This window comes from Bombus flavifrons, chromosome 3 (assembly GCF_040668555.2).
Source record: "Bombus flavifrons isolate JBK064 chromosome 3, iyBomFlav1_principal, whole genome shotgun sequence".
Classification (NCBI taxonomy): domain Eukaryota; kingdom Metazoa; phylum Arthropoda; class Insecta; order Hymenoptera; family Apidae; genus Bombus; species Bombus flavifrons.
Genome location: NC_138444.1, coordinates 12049863 through 12071335, shown reverse-complemented (window position 1 = coordinate 12071335; position 21473 = coordinate 12049863). Strand labels below are relative to the sequence as shown.

Genomic DNA, 21473 nt, shown 5'->3' with positions numbered 1-21473 from the left:
CTGAGATATACATTTTTATTAAAAAACATTATGTTTATGAAGAAAAAGGGTGTCTAAAAGATTAGAGAGCAACTTTATACGCAACGACTTGATATCCCAACGTCTGACCTTACATCTACCAATTCTCCTACCATCGAATCATCATACATAGCATCATCATATAATAGCATTTTCTACCATATTTCGACCAAGAAAACCGAAAAAAAGCAAAAGGAATTCAATTTCGTCTCTCAATTACGCTACAACCATCGCATCTTTCCAAGAACGAATGCCATAAACATTCCCATTACGCTTTCACGCGTATAATGGAAATCGTACGGTGGCTAAACTCTAAATTCGATTCATTGTGCTTCGGGACGTTTCTAGCTACGATAAATCCAACGTAACCTGGTGAATTTAATTCACGAGAGAACGAACTAAGGAAGAGAATTGGTAATTAAGCGAAATGAGGGAATCGTCGTGAGATTAGGTACACGATGAATGTTTTTTCGCGACGTGTGTTATCGGGAAATTAGATGGAAACCGGCCCGGGCCAGGTGCGACGAACTACAATCGCGTTAAACCGGTTACGTCCGCGCTAAACGGCCAGGATAATCCGATTATCGGGCGTGATTTTCGCGAATGAAATTAGTTTAAAAGTTGAGCTAGCGCAGCGCTTCCTCAAGCTATGAATCGCTCGTACGGCATCAGAATTAACAGAGTTAAGCTGCGTTTGCATTGGTCCTGTAGCTGGATCGGGCGACTACGTTCCAGTTGTTCGACCAGAAACTGTTCCATGTCTACGTTATCGCAGTGTTTGTCGAACACACGTGAAATTTCGTAGACTTTAAGCGACTAATCGCGGGAATTAGCTTTAAAAATCACTTACAGGATTGAAATCGAGCAACGACGAGTATATACGTCGAACCCTGGGCAAACATTCCTAAGTCCTATTATAAATTTCACGAGAAAAGTAAAGCTAGACGAGGGAAGACTACAGTTTTATTCGATAAAAAAATCAACAATTCGTTGGAGAGAAAGGTGTTGTTATTAAAAACTTAGAAACTGCCGAGAAGTAATAAAGTAAAGTGAAGAAAACAATTCGGGAAATCGGCCAATGCGTTAGGGAAGATAATCAACTGAATTTATAAAAGGCAGTACATTATACGGAGTATAAACGATATACCAAAGAGAATAATCAAATAATCAAACTTTTTTTTGTGTAAAATACATCATAGTTTTACTGAAAGAACAAAGAAAACTAAATGTAATTTATATTACCTTTTGCTAAAATTTTGACCTTTTATAGTAAATGCTAATTTTCTATTATACACGACGAGTATACACAAAGTATACAAAGTATACAAGTATACGAGTATACAAAGTTTTCCATTGACGTATATATACGTCGAAACAAAGTTTTACATTGACGTATATATACGTCGAAGCGAAGTTTTACATTGACGTATATATACGTCGAAGCAAAGTTTTACATTGACGTATATATACGTCGAAGCAAAGTTTTGCATTGACGTATATATACGTCGAACGCAGTTAGCTGGTTAATGGCATTGGATAAATCGTACTATTCTTTAGCCAGCATTGGACGTCGAGCTACACGATTCCAGTGACACTGTGCAGGTAAAAATTGAATTGGAAAGAGGATCTTCCATCCAGTCGTTGCACTGGATTGCTTACTGGAATGACACATTCAGCCAGCACTGGATATCGAGTCTACACGATTCCAGCAACGCTGGAACGTTACTCGAATGTAGATTGAAAAGAGAACTTTCGATTCAGTCGTTGGTCTGAAACGCTCACTGCAACGAAAACACCGATCGCATTATACCAGTTACGAACCAGTGCTGGATTGGACCACTGGACTGGACTGGTACGCCACTGGATCAATGCAAACTCAGCTTCATGGGGCGGTGAAAATTTGTTACAACCGTCAAAGATCGGCGAAACGAAGAATGTCAATCATCTGTCAATGAACGACGAACAAGAATTCGTGAAATTATTAATCGATACAGGTGGATGACGACAGCTTTTCAAAAAATCGTTCAACTATTGTAGATTTCTGCTTGGAATTAGCGTAGAAGTTTCAACGATTTCTAAAATGGTCTTAGACACGCGCGTAACATTTCATACGAAATATCTGTGGTGAAACGACGTACTCGTCATCGACGATTGTCAAAATCGAAATATCGCTAAGACCGAGAAACGTCGAAGATGCTGTACTACGTCGATAACCTACGAATCTTCAACTTTTTCATCTGGTCAATACGCGAATCTAGCAAATATGCGAATCTAAATTATAAACATAACAAGCTATGGTTTAAAATCGAATAGCAATAACAATAATAATAATAATAGTAATACAATAATTTCATTTATTATCGATCATCGTCTTCTTTTGCATGTCGATTCCGTGTACCGTACGTTTCTATGTTGTAAAAACCGGGGTTGCGTAAAATTTTTCTAGACAAATTTGATTGGCGGACGAAGAAAGTTTAAGAAGCGCCGAACTAACGTGCAAAGTTGCTGAGAAAATGGCTGGTATATGGGAGTTTCACCGAGGTATTCCGATACGGTGATGAATTCGTGAGGCGGGTTAGAAAATGTTTAACCTCCGAGACTTTTTGGCGTTTCTTACTTTTTTTTAGCGCGCTACGAGCTTATCCACATCATCGTTTCGTATAAATTTTGCAACTCTCTGTTATCTCCGATTACTTTGATGAATTTTCATCGGATAGTGCAACCTTCGATTATCATAACGCGCTTCAGATATCGTTTCGAATTAAAAAATCAAATTAGCTTATTAGTTTTCAATAAAAAATTAGATAAATCGAAGTGCTTTTTCCTTACTATACAGGGTGTCTCGCAAGAAAAATACACGAACGTAAAGCTATAGACATTTATGTTTGTGTGTGGAAGCATCTTCCATCTCTATCGGTGCAAAGTGTTAGAAAGTTCAAAGAAATATTAGAATTTATCGTTTCGAGATTGAATCTCACGCACGAGAATAGCAAACACACATCGAAATTATTATACTATATAAATGTGCCGGTATATAAATTGATATCAACGTGTTACGCCACGAGGCTTACCACAGGCTGTATTTTCTAACCGTCGCTCGCGGTCCTACAGTGTCGCAGGCAGATCGTCTTATCTGCCCGGCGGATCATATACAATGTATCGACGAGCGCATAGTTGCCAAGCAGCGAGCTCCAGAAACGTCGATTTTTGTCCGTTACGTTTTCCACACAAGAAGGCGGCATACGTGATCATAGGCGCGAACGGTGACGCGACCCGAGCATAGTGGGGGTCGTCTTCCAAACAAGACAAAGAAACGATCGAGAGGCGATCAGTCCCTTCTGACGAGCCAAACGTTATACATCGAGACGTCTGACGAGCAAAATCAAAATCACAAAGTCTAACGAATTCATTGAAAGATATTGTAAAGTTGAGTCAACTTTCTATAGTATATTGCTTTATTCATTGTTAAACAATTTGTGGCGTGTTCATCATATTATTATCAAATATATTATTTTATGTTAACCTGTGAATACAGTGTTAAATTCATTGAACCACCTCTGTTATCTTAATCGAAACAGGGGAACGACTATTTCGCGGCGTCGATTAACAGAATCGTAGCAAGAATTTACGCCTCTCGCTGACGCGTTTTCCTAGCGACCGCGTCTCTCCACGAACGGTCGTAACACAACGTGTACCACAAACACTATGTATCTTGTTCTATTCTCCGTTGAAGAGGAAAAGTGTATCGACAAGCGTATTTGTTGCACTTTATATTTTCCTTAGAACTTTCCAACCAAATATTTACGCATTGCTATGCGAAATTCTACTCGTATTTTCATCCGTACGATACACCGACTAAGTTTGTATACTAAATTGCGAGCCACCCAGTATATTAAGATTTTACCAAACGACACTCCAAACAAACGTTCCGAAACGTATCTTCCCGTATTTCCTCTTCTCATTACGTTCGCATTCTCAATGAGAATTGATTGCAAAATTCTACCAAATAAAATAAAATAAAAGAAAAATTACGTTTGTATTATAATTATAAAAATATAATTGTCAATATTTTAATATAAAAATATCACTAAAAAAAAAAAAAAATAAAAAATATCCCGAACAATTATTTCTCCGTGGAAACTCGATTATCGTAGGTTTGGTCGATGGAACAAGTTTGAAAAAGAGTGGAAGGGGTAAATTGAAAAGGTAAGTCCGGTCGCGAAACGTTCGCCGTGGGACGAAAGAGGCTTAAGGAAAGCGGAGAACAGGCTATTTACCTCGGCACGATTATAGCCAGAGATTTTGCAAAAGCTTTCGTTGCAATAGACAATAGGGAAGTCGACGATCTGAGCGTTCGCCAGGAGAAAACTGCTGTCAGCTGTGAACAGAAAAAAAGAACAAACGGAAAGATTAGCTCGTGTTTTTCCCATTCTTTCGTACAATTAGAATTGAAAGAAGAATTTGATTAAAAAATTATATTCGAGAAGAGGAGTTATTTAAAAGAGAAAAATCGTTCTGAGTTCTAATCAAAATTTCTAAATGAAATTCAACATAAATCGGGCGAATAATTTTTAATTAAATTCTTCTTCCTTTATTTATTTCCTTGTCAGTATAAATCCCTGACTTTTCCATAAAATGAATTACAATCGTTTAAATATACATCGGATCCATGTTTCTTCGATCGATATTTTGTTTTTTATTCGTATAATGTTAACGAAAAACAACGACAATTCACGACGTTTCTTCTATGTTTCATTTTCATATTAGGTTAGCAACTAAGTGATTACGGATTTTGTCGTTAGGTGGTATTGACAAAATCCGCAATCACTTAGTCGCCAACCTAACAGTATTCTCAAATAAATTCATTTAGACTAATTTCAGATAATTTTCGAATAGGATATAAAAGATATTACAAAAAGAAATATGAAAGTACTAATAAATACTAATTCTATTAAATTGCTATTGAACGAAGTTTAATATACCTGCACCTCGTTAATCGGTGTATAACCTACAATAAATAGGATGGCGTGTCGATACTTTTTACAGGCACAGTAGAAAAAGAAAAATGGTAGAAAACAAGTTACTTTATCGAGTGCTGGTCATAAATATTGCAACATCTATTCATTACGTTTATTGTTTACGCTTGAACCTCTAACCTTGTTACATTAATTAGTACTTAAAAATAAGACGAGTAGAAAATAAGAACAATGGGCAACTCTCGTATCTTTGTTCGTATATTTATGAGTAGCAATGTATTTTTGAAAGAAAAAAAAGGAGAAAGAAAAGAGTATCGTCGGATAATATTTCCAACATTAAAAATGTATCCAAAATTTGAACAAGACACGTTTTCTCTTCTGTATATTAAAACTGATCCCACTGATTTGCTCCTCTACAACTTTAATACACGTGTGCCTTAAAAATATTTAAAAACAAAACCTTGCACATAGTTGCCGTAGGGAGATTTCCACCGACGATATCAAATTTTTTTTTCTTATTTAATTTGTATTTTACAATTTGTCCAGCTGCACATTCGGTAAATTTTTCTAGCTTTATTGCTATTTAACATGTGGATGACTACCCCCAGCATGGTACCATTTTCGAGTTTGTCTATTTTATGTCTTTAGCGAGGTCAGTGGGGTGTTTTCTTTTTAATCTTCTTTCTATGAGAGTGATATGAAATTAAATTCATTTTTTCTCTCCTTTTTTTACTTTCTTATTTACTTAGATATTAAAATAACACCATGATATCCTAATCCGTATTTATTTAGCCGGTGACGTTTTTGGCACGTAATAAAGCTGGAATAATAATAACGACGACGATTTTCCGCATAGCCGGCGTGCATTTTCCGTGGAAATTCCAACCTCTTCAGCCAGCCCGCTCGGTCAGGTTTCCTCATCCACTTATTCGCTAGCGGCGCACGTACCGCATTAACGAGCTTTATACCTTTATTCGAGCCGCGTCTACCGAAGAAAAATCGTGGAAATCGTCATTCACGCGTCCCCTCGCTCCTTGATCCAATTCCCGCTTCAAGTTCATTTGAAATTCCTTTGATATCGCGAGTCTACGACTACGTTAACTCGCCAGAGTAGTCGGACGCTCCTTGCGTAGAAAACCTTTTTATGCGGACAGTTACTGAAGTTTGCATACAAACGCTTATCGAATTTTTCGTGTCTCGCTTACTTTTCATAGTTACACCGAGAAAGGCGTACCTCGTCGATTTCAACCAAATCGAAGAAAACAACTTGCCAAGCGAACAATGTCCCGCGCTATTTTTTCCTCTACAAGTAACCGCAGCTCGAGCTTAGTTTCTCGGATGCTGGCAAGAATCTTTGATACGATTCGTGTTACGATTATATTCTCACGTATACGATTCATTTTCGAGCAGATGGCTGCCTTTTCATACAGAGTTCCATTTAATTTCAAGTCATCGACGAAGGAGATAATTTTGATTTCCTGATAATTAATTGAGATAATTCATTTTAACTCATCGACGAGAGATCATTTGAGGCGATATCTTTTCTTTTTTATTTAATTTGTAGAGCTGGACATTCGGTAAATTGTCCTTGATATCGCGTAGAAGACAGGGAAAAGAATATGGGTTGGGCTGGATCAGTGTCCGACCTGTTGAGGTTCTCTTGGAATAGAATGTGGAATGCGCGGATGAATGTATAATAGAAATATATCTAGGTAAGTGTAAGTATAAGCTGCACCATTTGTGCAACGCATGTTCCTAGAAAAAGGCTGTGAAGCTGAGAGGCTCTTTAAATTGATTTAGAGCTAAAAGTTTTGCTAGAAGTGAGGATCGCTCCAACACGATCGACATTGTTGTTTCTATCTAGTGTTTTTATCTAGGGAAAGACACTTGCATGAAATTACGGCTCCCTCGAAGCCATCTAACTTTTGTTTGAAACGTTTCCCGGTATCAATTACGATTACTTTTACAGATGTGTTCATAGACGTCGATTTAAATTGGACAGCCTGTATATTGTGAATATTTCAAGATTCTCAATTAAAAGGATCGGAACGTATCGTCGATACCGTGTTTTCGTTTAGAACCTTGAAATATCGACAGTATCGTCGATAAAACAGTAAGCGACGACGAATATACTCGTGGAACACGGGTTACGCGTGGCTGTTATAACGTCGAAGTTGTAACGAGAAGACTGTTCTATTTCTTAATTTTATTAGTGCGAGTCACTGCGATTGCTAAATTGTAATTTAAACGGCAAATTATGACTACGTTTTACGCATGACGAGTATACTCGCCGTAACACAAAATATTGTTTGCAAGCGCTTTATAGGAAAATTACGCAAGAAACATGAAAAGTCAAATGAATCAGACTTTTGTGTTACTATTTTAAAAGTATTATTTCGTTTCGAGTATACAGTATCTTTCGAAGATTAAGTTTCTCACTTTTCGAATTTGATGCTTATTTTGCTTCGACTCACTGAATGCGTCACGTAGATCCTTTGTATCGGTTCGTATCTCGAATCAATTCTTGCGCGACACATTATCACTTTTATCATTTGCCCGTAGATAAAAGTCCAACAGCGTAAGAGCTGGCGACCTCGTCAACCGAACAATGCGTCCTCCCTGACCGATTCATCTCTCACGATAATATTAGTCTACTACCTTTAGGTTCCCTCTTTTTGTTACAATTTTCTCATAAAGCGTTCGCAGAATTATGTTTATATAACGTTTCCTCCTTGTTCCCATTCGTAGAACAAACTGGTAAAGTTTGGTCGTTTAACACCAAGCCACCCTGTACATATTTTGATAACACCTATCCACTATATTTATACTCGTCTTGTGGTTAATTTTCTTCGCGTTTTGTTATTCGTTGCTATTTTCCTGTCTTTCTTTCCTCATAGTGTCTCTCTTTCTTTTTACACTTAAACTACATTGTTCAAGTTTACGAAGAACCGTTGATACCGAGACACCCTGTATAATAGAGAGGAAAACACGTAAGACGTGTGTAAAACACGGGTTCCATTCAAATTACCTGCGCAAGCTTCACCGACAATAGCTTTGACTAACAATAGCGTCAACTGGCTGCTGGTATTAGCGCAGCGAAATGCTAGGGGATTTTTCTTCCTGTAGTTTTATTGCTGCGGATAGTTGATGGTCGGCCTGATCAGGAAAGCCAACCCAAAGCCAATACAGAGCACAAGCTGGCTAGCGATGAAATAAGTTTCCCTTCAATGTCAATTAATCAACATTAAGTTTCCGTGTAATTTCAACGCTCGAAACAATACCAAATCTGTGACACACCACAGTGACGGTCAGTGTGTCAGGTTTGAGCTAGTAACTTTCATCCCTCATTAATTACAGTAATAAATCTACACAAATAAAAATCCTTTCTCACGTCCCTCTGCTAATACTGTCAGTCGGTAAAAGCTGTCGTCGGTGAAGTCTGGCGTGTGGAGCAAATTTTGTGTCGGTGAAAACACGAACAGTAAAACACATTGTTCCTGTCACGATGCTGGGGAACAAGCAATAAATAAAGCCGCTGCTGCTGATGATATTAATTAAGGGGAAAATTCGATCCAAGGAAAACCGTGTAACGGAAAGATAGAGATATTTCATAGGTAGAAAGTCGCTGACACTGAAATACGTTTGAAAGGAATAAAAGTGCGGTCGAAGAATGTGCAACGGAAGGCAAACTGAGAGAAGATTCATTCGCGTATGGTTTGCAGGCTGAGCGAGGCCGAAGAAAAGGTCCTTGAACGTGGGCAGACAAAAGAGCGAGAAACCGAAAGTGTCTAAAGGAATCTGGAAAGCGAAAGTTTGGCAGAAGACACGAAGCAGACAGACTTTTTCTTTGCGAAGCGTTGATTGGTCGGAATGTTGCATCTGTGCTGCAACTGCCACATCCACTTTAACCAGTTAGCTGTTGCAACCTCTTTGAAAAACCTAAACTGTGTGGCAAAAAGTAAGCGACGACGAGTATACTCGTCAAGTTTTATCTTTTTTTTTTAACATGACGAATGTATTCGTCGTAACACAAGGTATTGCTATTTCCTTGTAACGAGTATACTCGTCAGAAATACCTAATTGGTTAACGGTGTATAGAAACAGAATCACGTGATCAATTTTCCCCTATTTTTTTTTGCCAAAGGAAAAGTAACCCGTTCGGTTCTAATTTCAGATGAATTTTACATATATGTATATATATTTATGATTTAACATTTACACACAATTAAAATTAAAATTTATTTAAAAAAATAGAATTGCTTATAGTTTGAACGAAATCATTCTAGAACAATAGTGAGACGATAGAGCGAGAATAAAACGTACGCGTTCTTATCAAGCGAGAAATATTTATCGGTGATAAATAATCGCGATAGAAAACGAAGGTAGGGAAAATCTCTCGACTACCTGATAATTTCATCCTCGTTTCGCGGAAACGGCTGATTCCATCAACGAGCTGTGAATGGGCAAGAAATTATGAAATTCTCGAGTTCGCTCTCGTGTACTATAGAGGCGCGCTGGTCAACGTAGTTCTACCGGAGATTCGCCCGTGGTGAATTCCCATTTAAGCGGGTCGCTCCTTTCACCGACTCTGCCTTAATTAAAGTCTTTTTTGGTTTTTTCACCATTTCTCCACCGGCCACCATTACGAATCGCCAGGGAATTCTCGACTCCGTACATCCTTCGATTGCAAATTCCTCCACTGTTTTTACCAACTTTTAGATCATTGTATTAACTGGCCAGCAAGATTACTAACCAATTAGCTGTTTCTGACGAGTATACTCGTCATGTAAAAATGGTAATATTTTCAATTATCGCGAGTTCTGTCGGTAATAAAATTCAAAAATAAAATAATCGTTTCATTGCAACTTAATTCTGTTACAACAGCCACATGTACTCCGTGCTTGACGACTATACTCGTCATCGTTTACTTTTTGCCACACATTTTATGTACGCAATTTTCAAAGTTTTCAAAGAGGCCGCAATAGCTAACTGGTTAAACCGATGACGTTTATCATGTAATTTGCCGTTAAACGTTATACGATATCATTAAATTGATGATGTTTACGATGCGGATAATTCATGATTGCATATTAATAGTGAACCGTTCACATTTGGTTCGTCCCACTTTCGTGAAATTCTTCAAAATTGACTGTCAAAACGCTTGATCGATGCTCATCCTATACAGGGTGTCCCATTCTAATCCAGCCACGTAAATATCTCCTAAATTATACATTTTTGTTAAATATCTATATTGGACTAACGACTGCTGGCTCTGTTGTGCCAACTAGCAAATTCGACGGTGTGGATATCACTCGATAGTATTTTCACTCTATTTCCATATACTATACATAATTCGAGAAAAGGAAAAAAATGTTATTTGTTTCAAATAAAACTGTTTCTGGTTATAAAACTTGTTGCTGTTGGTAATCCTGTGAAGGTAACAAATCTCATGTAGGTGGACGTACCTTGGAGATTAGAGGTGATCTTTGTCTTTTTAAGTGGAACTATATATTTTTTATACACCGTTCGATGCACTTTTTAATTCTCTACAAAAAGGTGTTAGGGTATTTGGATCGATAAATAATCGGTTCAAAAGTTATTTTAACTTTAATCTTATAGAAATTATCGTATGGAAGATAAGGAAAGATAATGCAGTGTTTTCGTCGTTATGTTTTCCTTATCCTTTGTACACTGGATTCGATGAAATTAACATTGAAACATTTCTTAAACTTTAGTTTAATTTTGCAGATACTCTGCAGTTGGATACTTTTCTGCGGAGAATGGAACACAGCGTGTCGTAAAACGGTGTATGGAAACATGGTGTATAGTTCCATTTAAGAAAAGGGGGGTCATCCTGAGACCTCGAAGGCGCCCCCACCTAAACAAATCTGCTGATCATCGTAACACATCTCCCTTGAAACGGAACAAGTTTTATTGGAAACGTCATACGTTTTAGAGTAACCTATAGTTCACGAGATATCTGCATGGGTCGAATAAAACCAGGGGACACTCTGTATATAATTCGGCTAATTTTCCCTACATTCTGCTTTGTGCATCTAGCGACAGATTTGGTGAATGAACAGCTTATACGATCTTATTAAATGGACAATGTTCGATGACGTAATTTATTATTAAACGTTCTATGATGTTATTAAATGCGACGATGTTTATGACGTAATTTATTATTAAACGTTATACGATGTTATTAAATTGATGCTGGGTCACGATGCAATTTATTATAAAAGCTTATACGATTCTATTAAACCGATCGTATAAATTCGATATTTTAACGAACACGAAGCAGCGAAGGGAAAAGAAAAATTTTACTCTTCAAAAACACCTATTTGCAAAAAGCGTTTCCTACGTTTTTGCGTGTACAAATTCGCACGCGTTACGCATAGTTTCACGCGGCCATTGAACAAAACACGAAACGAGTCCACGCGCTCTTGCAATTTTCTTTCATTTTCCTCGACATTTGCCATTTTCTCGCGCGTTTACAGGCGAAAAGACGATAACGATAATCGTAGGCGTGCACGAGTACCCGTGCACCAATACTGCACGCAACGCGAGCAAAAGCTCGATTCTATAACGTTGGTACCGACGCACTCTCCTGACCTGGCTCGTTCGATGAAAACGGGTCAAGGCTACGTGCACCGACCCTATGCAACTTTCTACGCGGCTAACCCACCCACCTATTATCCTCTCGACCATCTGGTTGGAAGTACTCATTCATGCACCTGATGGGAGAATTTCTATCCTCCTTAAGACGCAAAATAATGCCACAGATTCGAAGTAACAGTTATGCCAAACATCGCTTCGCGGATAGTCATGGTGAGAATGTTCATTCTTATTCGGACGGAGGCCAGCTATCGAGAAATCTGAAGAAAATTTCTCAGAAAATCAAACGATCAAGAGATATTTAGCCTTTAATTGCTACGATTACGAGTAACCATCGTCGACGATAGAAGTTTAATTTCGCTCGTCACTAACCAATATAAATGATTGGAATTTTTCTTTTCTTGCATTTGTTTTTTTTTTTTTTGGTTACCAATAGACATTATCGACGATGAGAATTTTATTTTGTTTAGCGGTAATCTTTATCGACGGCGAAAAAATTGTTTTGGTCAACGATAAGCATTACTAATGATGGGAATTCCATTCTAGCTACCGGTAACCGATATAAATGAGCGGAATTTTTTCTGGTTACCAATGATCGTTATCGAACAGCAGAATTTTGTTTTGGTTACCGATAACCATTACGGGAGACGTAAAGAATGTTTTCTTTACCGATAACCATTGCAAAATTGTATCAAAATTTTTTAGATTACCAGTAACCATTATCAACGATGGAAATTTTATTTTGGTTACGAATAATCATTACAGACGATGGAAATTTAATTCTGATTACCAATAACCATCGTCGATGATCGAAATTTTCTTTCCGTTACCGATAATTATTATCAACAACGAAAAATGTTGTTCTGGTCACATTCAATTATTGTCAATTGTCGTTAACATTACTGACGAGTCGTATTCATTGAGTAGCAGCTTCCTTTTTTGTATTTCAAACTTGAACGTTCGTTACTGTCAGAGCGAGAGAAAAAAGAAAAAAATTTTTTTATCTCTTATAAAAGAATCAGCGAGAGAAATGAGAGTGAGAGTGAGAGAGAAACCAAGTGGACTCTCCATCCGACGATAAATTGCATGATAATTCACAAGTACTTCAATCAGTATAGGAAATCGAGAATTATAAGGAAGAGAGATGTCGACATCGACACCGAATTTAATGGTCTATTGGAAAGAGAAGAAGTATGCGGCGATATCACGTGTAGCAAAATTGGCTACAATTTTCACGCGGTACCTGCCACGCAATCCAGCGTGGAAAGAGCATTTTCATCTCTTAAATTGTTCGCAGAACAAAGAGCAGGGATGCAACAAGAGGCGACGCTCCTCACAAAGAAACCACTTCTAAATAGAGACGAAACGATGCGACCAATTTAAATGTGCATTCGGCAAACTTCGGCTATGATCGGTGACTTGCGGTAAAATCGCAGACTCATGTACTACAGCGAATCTCAAAACTGTGATCTTCGCCATTTTTAATTCGTTTTGTAACTCGTAGTAACGTTCATCGATTTCGGTGAAATTGTCAGCGTGTGTATAACTGCCATAAATCTTCAAAATATGTCGTTTAAATTTTTGTTAAAAGAACCAGATAAAAAAAAAATCGAAAAGAATGATATTCTCTTGTTTTCTTCGCGATTCCGACCAATTGCAATTTTTTCAAAATTTTGTTTACGCTATTCGTTTCTGTACCATCTATATTGTTTTATACTATTCTTCTTCATACTACTATTTTGTACATTATACATTAAACAAGGACAAAAGAAAAAAAAGAAGGAGAAACGTAAGAAAAAAAAGAGAAGAGGGCGAAGAAGAAAAAGGAGAAGGAAAAAGATAAGAAAAAAGGAGAAGAAGAAGATAAAAAAGAAAAAGAAGAAGAGGAGAAGAAGGAAAAAAATAAAAAAAGGAGAAGAGAAAGAAGAAGAATTAAAACACAAAAAATCAACCGCGCCACAGACAAAACAAAGAAATTACTAACAGAAGAAACGCATCGTCTAATCATTTCAAATGCAAATACATTTCTTTACCAAATGTCCAGCTGAACAAATCGTGAAGTACAAATTAAATAAAAAAAAAAAAAAAAGGAAGAAAAATACATTTCTATTTCCACGTTTTTAGCAGCGAGACACATGGAACGACACTCCTCGGAGTTACGATAACGTTTCAATCATCTCGTCTATCTTGCCGCGAGTCGATCACAAGACAACGAGAACAATGTCTCGCGTGCTGGAACGGTTGACGAGGAGGATGGGTGAAAGAAGACGGCGAAGAAGTCGACGACGAGCAGCCACTTTCCATCGAGTGTCCTCTCGAATCGTAGCCCAGCGTCTTGAAAGCTTCTGAACGATGGATCCTCGACCAGCGTGTGCTTTCCCGTCCAGGCCTATGCAACAGGAACACCATGCAAGCAAATGATCCTCGAATGGCTTGGCAAACCATTGGCCCGACCACGAATCAAACGAATGAGACAGCGTTTCAGGAGTTTACGTGATGAATAATACGCTTAACGCAAGAAGGAAACTGTTCTGCGAATTGAATCGGTTATGGCTTATATGTGCGCGTTGACAAGTGTAGCTGCAAAGATGAACAACGTTGGCAGAAACACGTTCCTCGAAATGGAAATATTTCTCGCTCGGAACATTCGAAAATCTACGTGGAAGCGATATAGTGTTTGAGGAAACGTGCTAAGGAAAGGATCACGAAAAATCATTTAAAAGTGAACTATTTTCAAGGATTCTCCGGTTTGGTTTTGTGCAAACTAGAATTTTGTGAAAATTATAGGGCAGAATTTTGTGCAAACTATACGCTGAGACTTCAAAGGCCATTGAACCTATTTGTAAGTGAGCAATTTTCTCCACATTCTCTATTTTGCTTTAGTACAAACTATACGGTAGATCTGGCTAAGAATCGAAAGGTTAGTTGGCTAAAAGTATCGTAGGGAGCAAAGTAGTTATTAACTTATAAAATTAAAGATTTTATTTATTAACTACAATTATTAATTACAAAGTGAAAATGCAAAATAGCCAAAAATACGACAAGAATACCCTGGATAGATCAATTGATCCACATACAACCAGGTGGTTCGTATACAGCGGAGTCTCGTTTATGCGAGTTCGACCTAAGTTCCGTGCAGTCCGAGACGCCTTAAACTTGAGCGTAACTTCGTCTTTCTGGACATTTTAACGTGAACAGTACGTAAGAGCGCTGGAATAGTCGGATACTGCGAAAGCAGTTGATCAAATTGCCGATAGATCAAACGATGAATCAAACCTAAACACACGCGCCATGTTACATTGTGAAAATAAAATTTCAAAATAAAATCCTACGATTTTATGAACCAACTAACAGATCTCACTAGTATCTCAGTTTTTCACTAAATAAATAGACGACACATCATCTCGGATAGTCAAGGCTCTACGTAATTTCCTGTCCATCTATTTCGGTCGGTTAATCGCAGTTCGCGTTCGTGCAAGAGGATTCCACGAAACATTTTCTCTTAAATACGTTGCAAACTTGTATTGGATTGGCAACATATAACGCGTGTCTCTACTGTTTCCACCTTATTGTTAGACACTCGTACAAGGTAGGCTGGAGGTTAGTTCAGACGATAATAGGAGGTCGGCTAATAAAGTTCAGTTAATCCGAAAAGTTCCTTTCGTTTTATAAGGAAATAGTAGATGCACAACATTTTTTGTTTTATATTGTAGTATCGTGGACGAAAGGCCTAAGAGATATCGGGCGATATAAACAATGTCGCGAGAAAGTCGAAGTGGCGACAGGCCCAACAATGTATCGTCGATCCTTCAATCGAATAGTTACGCCGAAAAGGCCTACGTGACTCTGGCCATGAGCGGTTGCGGATCACGTGCGTGGTGGGGCTAAGACAAAGGACAAAGGGACGCTAAGGGAGAAAGACGAATTAACGATCAGTGTTAGTTGAGAAGTCAGAGAGCGCGAATTGCGTTATCGAGAGAGTGTGGTCCGTGTGAGAAAAAGCGTTGGAACCGTGGTGACGAGAATTGCAAATTAACTATTTAGTTGTCTTAATTATAGTACGTTATTGTATTTAGTTCCATCGTTTCCTATTTAACCAACATCTGTTTAATCTATTGTAAATACACTAATTGTAGTAAGATCCTACAATATTATTTTATTGAATTATGTTTGATCCATTTTATTCTATTACCACAAAATGGATCATACATAAATCTATAAAATAATATAAAATAAAAAATATTGTGTATCTATTATTTCACTTATGAAACGAAAGAAACTTTTCGGCCAACCTAATAGATTTCGTACAGGCGGAGTTACACTCTACGTAACAGTGCATTTTATTATCTGTTCCATGTAAACTTTCGTTGAACGTACAGCCCAGTTGCAAGGTATCGGGACGCTTGATACAGGTATCGCGCCTATAAAACTCTAGGATCGACCCAGATTACCAAGGACGCTATTAATTTTGTTATAATTAATGTTTGTTTGTTTTAATTAATAAAAGAAAGAAAAGGCAGCCAACTTTTGCGAACGGCTAACTGCAAGAATTGCCAGATATTTATACTCGGCCAAATAACTCGTTAAACACGGCTAATTGCGGACTGGATAGAACCAGATGATCGACAGAAGGTGGTTCTACGTGTGAAAATAAGTGGAAAACGTGGAATAAAATTTGTTCATAGGACGCTTCGTTTCCGAGGAAAATAAATTTCGAAATTTATCGTACGCGCGTGCTAGAGACATTCCGAACTAAACGCGTTTTAAACTTAGCGGGGAAAAAGCTACGTTCTCCACTTACTTTCCGCACAGTCTCCTATGGATAATTTAGTCCTGTCCAGTTTAAAAATTGGCCATGTTCCAACGTACAATCTTTAAACTCGATTTCCTCTCGATTTCGAAAAAAGATTTTACTCTGTATCTTTTTCTTACTTTCCCACGAGAATTCGCGTTTCGCCCGCTTCCACGTGTTGCTCGATAGGAAGCTGTACACTCAAAATCTCTGCATTTGCTTGCATATTTCAATCGTTGGATCTTACGCGCTTTCTGTATTTCTGCGGCTCAAAATATCGCAGAGTAAGTAGCGATTCGACGAAAACGAACGAGACAGCGTTTCGATAGCTTCGCTGATAAATTTGTTTCAAAGAAGAAATTGTTTCGCGAGTTGGATCGAGTCGAGCAGCAACGTAGCTTCGTCGTTTCTTCTTGCTACTGCTGTTCGAGGATGGATGTTGATCGTTGCCAGCTGGATCGTCAAGCAACGATGTGGATAAGAACGGCGAGAGGCGAACGTCGAGATGCGGTTGCTGTGCCAAATCGACACGACGACGAGGAATAATTGGGCAAAGTGAAACAGGGCGGAAACGAAGTGTTGCAAGAAAATTGTTACGATTCTGTAATTTGACGATGGATCGATCGAGTGATTATTTACGAACGTTTCTTTGTTCCAGTTGAGATATCAGCGTTATAAATTGTTGTATATCGTGGAATAATAAAAATGAGGAAGAACGCAGCTGGATAAACGATGGAAAAATTTCTATTTATTTATCTGATCGATAACTTGATGATATACAGGGTGTCTCGTGTTAGTCGCGACTCACGCGAGTCATATCTCGTAAACGATAGGTTTTTCGAGAAAATGTTTCCAATAGAACTCGTTCTGTTTCAAGAGGAGCGTCCTACGATGATCAACAGATTTATTTATGTGGAGATGCTTTCGAGATTTCAAGCTGAATTTGACTTATTTACACGCAACTGTATGTTTCTCGGTACTCCATTTCATGCAGTTTTTCATTGTCTACAAAAAATGCACGAGATACTTTGGTCAAGATATTTTAACTGTACCGTTGCAGAAGTTGTATTTCTTCGTTCAGGGCTGGGGCAAGGCAGGTTCAGCGCGTTCTCCGGAACCTAGCCCCGCGTTTTAAGAGGCCCCGCGGTCTACGAAAATTATCTACGATCATCGATAAGCCAAGAGAGATTTTCTTCTCTGACTATTCTGTCAATAGAAAGTGAAGTAGCAAATTCAATCGATTTTAATGATTTTATCAAAGATTTGGCGTCGAAAAAAGCGAAAAAAATTATTTAATATTATTATTGGATTATATTATTATTTAATATTCATCTTATAAAAGATATATAATATGTAACAGCATTTGTAAATAAATAATTATAAATAAATAATAATAGGATTTGAATGTGTATTCAGGCCCTGCAAAAAGTCACGTATTTGTTTTTTTAGGTAATCATTGCTCCACCCAAGTACCTGGATTAGGAGAACGTAGCGACATGGAGGCACTGCGCTATGTTTCCTCGTCCCTCGCGATCATTTTCCCGAGATTAAAGTTAAAATTATTGAGATATATATAATTTTGTGTGCTAGACTAGATTATCCGTGTAGTAGTGACATACGTATGCGAGTATGAGTGTATGGATGTATGTGTGTGCACAGCATCTCGAAAAACACATGAATGCAACTGTTCCGTTAGCAGTGTGGCACAAAAGATGGTGAGACAAAGAGAGTACTAAGACGCGTGCAAATGTATATCGACGAAGATCCTATAAATCATTTATTAAATAAATCTAAAACTATTATAATATAAATTCTAAGTGTAATCTTAATGTTCCTTTACTTTTATTTCGGCGATTAAGATTCACAATTCTCAACAAAAATATCTTTCACAAACCGATCATTTTTCAACCCAAATGCCCAAACACTTTTTTGCAGAGAACAAAAATATAAAGATCGCGTATAAAGGAACGCGTGGTTCCATTTAGAAAGACGATCACCTCGAAATGTCGAAGGCACGTCCACCTACGATAAGATTCGTCATCGTCACAAAATTACCAGTAACAACGAGTTTTATAACCAGAAACAGACCAACTTTCATACGAAATGTTTTCTCCAATGACGTTTTTATCAGAGCTTGGAAAATATTTGTCCAGTTCGATCCAAACGAGACAATTTTGTGCATAGAAACGGTGAGAGAATTAATTGACGAAAGTTTCCACTGTTGCGAATTGAAGAGTTGGGATCGAACAGCGTTCGAAGATTATTTGTTCGTTAAATCGCCCGGACTTATTTCGTTAGAAACTGGACGAAAAAGATTGTCGGCTCGAAGGTGTCGGTACGGTTGAAATGGGCAGGATCGATGGAGCGTATCTTGTCGACTCGAGTAAAAATGATCGGCTGCAAGCAAAGTTTCTCAGCTGTTCGGCGTCTCGTGTTTCAGCGGGTGATCCGATTCGCGAGTTTTTAATGCGTTTACCGAGGCAAGCTATGGCAAATCCGATTCAGCAAAGCGAAGTGCCTCTTGAATATGGATGAGATTAACGGCCCGATGTAAGAGAACATTTGAAACCCTCCGCCTGCCTCCACTGCGATAAACAGCCCTCTTATACCATAAACTTTTCGATATAGTATACTTTCTAACGTTTATCCACTCTAGCGAGTCTTTCTCCTTCGTTCTATTACCGGAAGCATATTAGAAAATTTCGATAAGCGAACATCCAGTCAACGAATACAAAGACAGCATCCTCGACTTTATTAATTTTATTAATATCTCAAATTTATGGTAAATATAAATAATATAAATTTTAGAACTCGATTTTCTGGAAAATGAAACCTTGAAAGAAGAAATTTTATTGCATATTTTGTTCTTATTTCGTTTGTATATAAATATAAATATATAAACATAAATAATATAAATTTTGGAACTCGATTTTCTGGGAAATGAAACCTTCAACGAAGAAATTTTATTGTGTGTTTTGTTGTTATTTCGTTTGGGCGGTGGCTTGTATATATCAAATAGAAAAAAAGGACTTGCTTGTATCGAGAGAGAGAGAGGGGGGGAGTGAGGGAGGGAGGGAGGGAGCGAGGGAGGGAGCGAGCGAGCGAGAGAGAGAGAGAGAGAGAGAGAGAGAGAGAGAGAGAGAGAGGAAAATTTAGAAATGGAATAAAGTTAGAACGATGGGAGATATTAGTTGGCGAAGGTTGGGGAAAAAGGGGAATAAAGGCGGAAAGAAACTCGATGTGAAATTCGTTTTATCGCGTACGATCTACGTTGTTCTATTCCAAGCGAAAGAAACGCTGTGACCGCGTAATTTTCCTTAGAGCTCGCCCGAGTTTTCCCCGACCACCGGTTCGATAACATCTTCGTGAAAATCCTGGTCGCGAGCAACGCGGTATTTCTCGATCAACCGATATGTGTGCTGTTTCGAACACGTTCTATTATTGTCAACTAGAACGATTTAGACCGGATTTATCTAACGTTTCGGCGAAATGCTATTTCGAAAGAAGAAATATTCTGATTCCGCAACATTGGTTCATCTGTTAGAAACTTGCTACTATACGAACGATAGTATAGCAAAAGTATACGAACGCTTACCAATTAGACAATTATTAGAATTAGGCAATTTTTATGAACATGTTCCGTGCGTTGTAAGGAACATCGAGCAAATATTTGTACGTTAACATTATTCGTAAATCGTGTAAGAAGAATAGTAACTTGGTTAGGCGATATGTAATTCAACATTTTATGATAGAACATTTTTATGTTCATTCTGTATATATTACATAGAGTGAATTATGTATTGACATATTAAAATTGTTATTATGGAAAACTGTTATGTAAAACTATCATGATTATATTCATAAAATTCCAAGTCAATCTGAAACTGTACATATGGTACGTATAATATAAAACACATTATATATTGACGTATTAAAATGTAGAACGTTATGTACATATTGTATGTGTTACGTAAAATTGTCCTGATTACATTCATAAAATTTAAGTCGATCTGGAACTGTACATATCGTATGTACAACATAAAACGGATTATATATTGACATATTAAAATGTGTTAAATAGCATGTAAATATTGTACGTGTTACGTAAAATTGTCCTGATTACATTGACAAAATTTAAGTCAATCTGAAACTGTACATATCGTATGTATAACATAAAACGGATTATATATTGACATATTAAAATGTGTTAAATATCATGTACATATTGTACGTGTTACGTAAAATTCTCCTGATTACATTGACAAAATTTAAGTCAATCTGAAACTGTACATATGGTACGTATAATATAAAACACATTATATATTGACGTATTAAAATGTATTTAATATTATGTACATATTGTACGCGTTATATAAAACATTTTGAAATTTCATCATTATTTGGAACGACACAAGTCTGTTATAATTATATTGGTTAAATTTCAACGCGAACTAAAAATGTACATTAAAGTTACCAAATATCTACTGCAAACATGTATTTAATAAGAACCAACTATACTTGATATATTTGTTCTATTGATATAATTTAATATAATTGTAACTATTTGATATAACTTTTAATAATAATAATAATTAAAATAATAATAATAATAATAATAACTATTTGATATAATTGTTAAAATATTGGTACGACCTCTGCGAAATATATTATTATTATTATTATTTATTATAATCCTTGCCTTTAACTTAGAATGGCTTCCAGCTTACTCTCTGCAAAATACTATACATATACAATAATTGCACTAGATATCGTGCAGTTTACTTTACACATTTTCACATTTGCTTCATACTTTACCAATATAATTACGATAATCGAGTCTCGACTTATGATGTCAGCGCTAATCAAATTGTAAAATATTTCGTCTAACGCACCTGCTATACTCGTAAAAATCATCTACGAGTGTCCCAATACTTCCATGAGCAATTGTACGTTTATTCTAAATTCTCACGTGTATTCTACGTTTATTTAAATTTCTATAAACACGCTCGAATATTTCCACGAGCGAGCCCACGTTCGTGTTCTAATCGCTGCGTCGTGTCGCACGTTTA

General features: G+C 37.2%; 1 protein-coding gene across 10 annotated transcripts in view; it reads right to left on the bottom strand.

The window, feature by feature from the left end:
- The window catches only part of eag (potassium voltage-gated channel protein ether a go-go), a 145295-nt gene that overhangs the window by 46374 nt on the left and 77448 nt on the right, over positions 1 to 21473 (bottom strand). For all 10 annotated transcript variants that reach the window (XM_069109933.1, XM_069109937.1, XM_069109939.1 and 7 more), the window contains one exon: positions 4296 to 4396. In XM_069109933.1, the coding sequence (XP_068966034.1) occupies positions 4296 to 4396 (101 nt within the window). The remainder of the gene's footprint in view (positions 1 to 4295; positions 4397 to 21473) is intronic.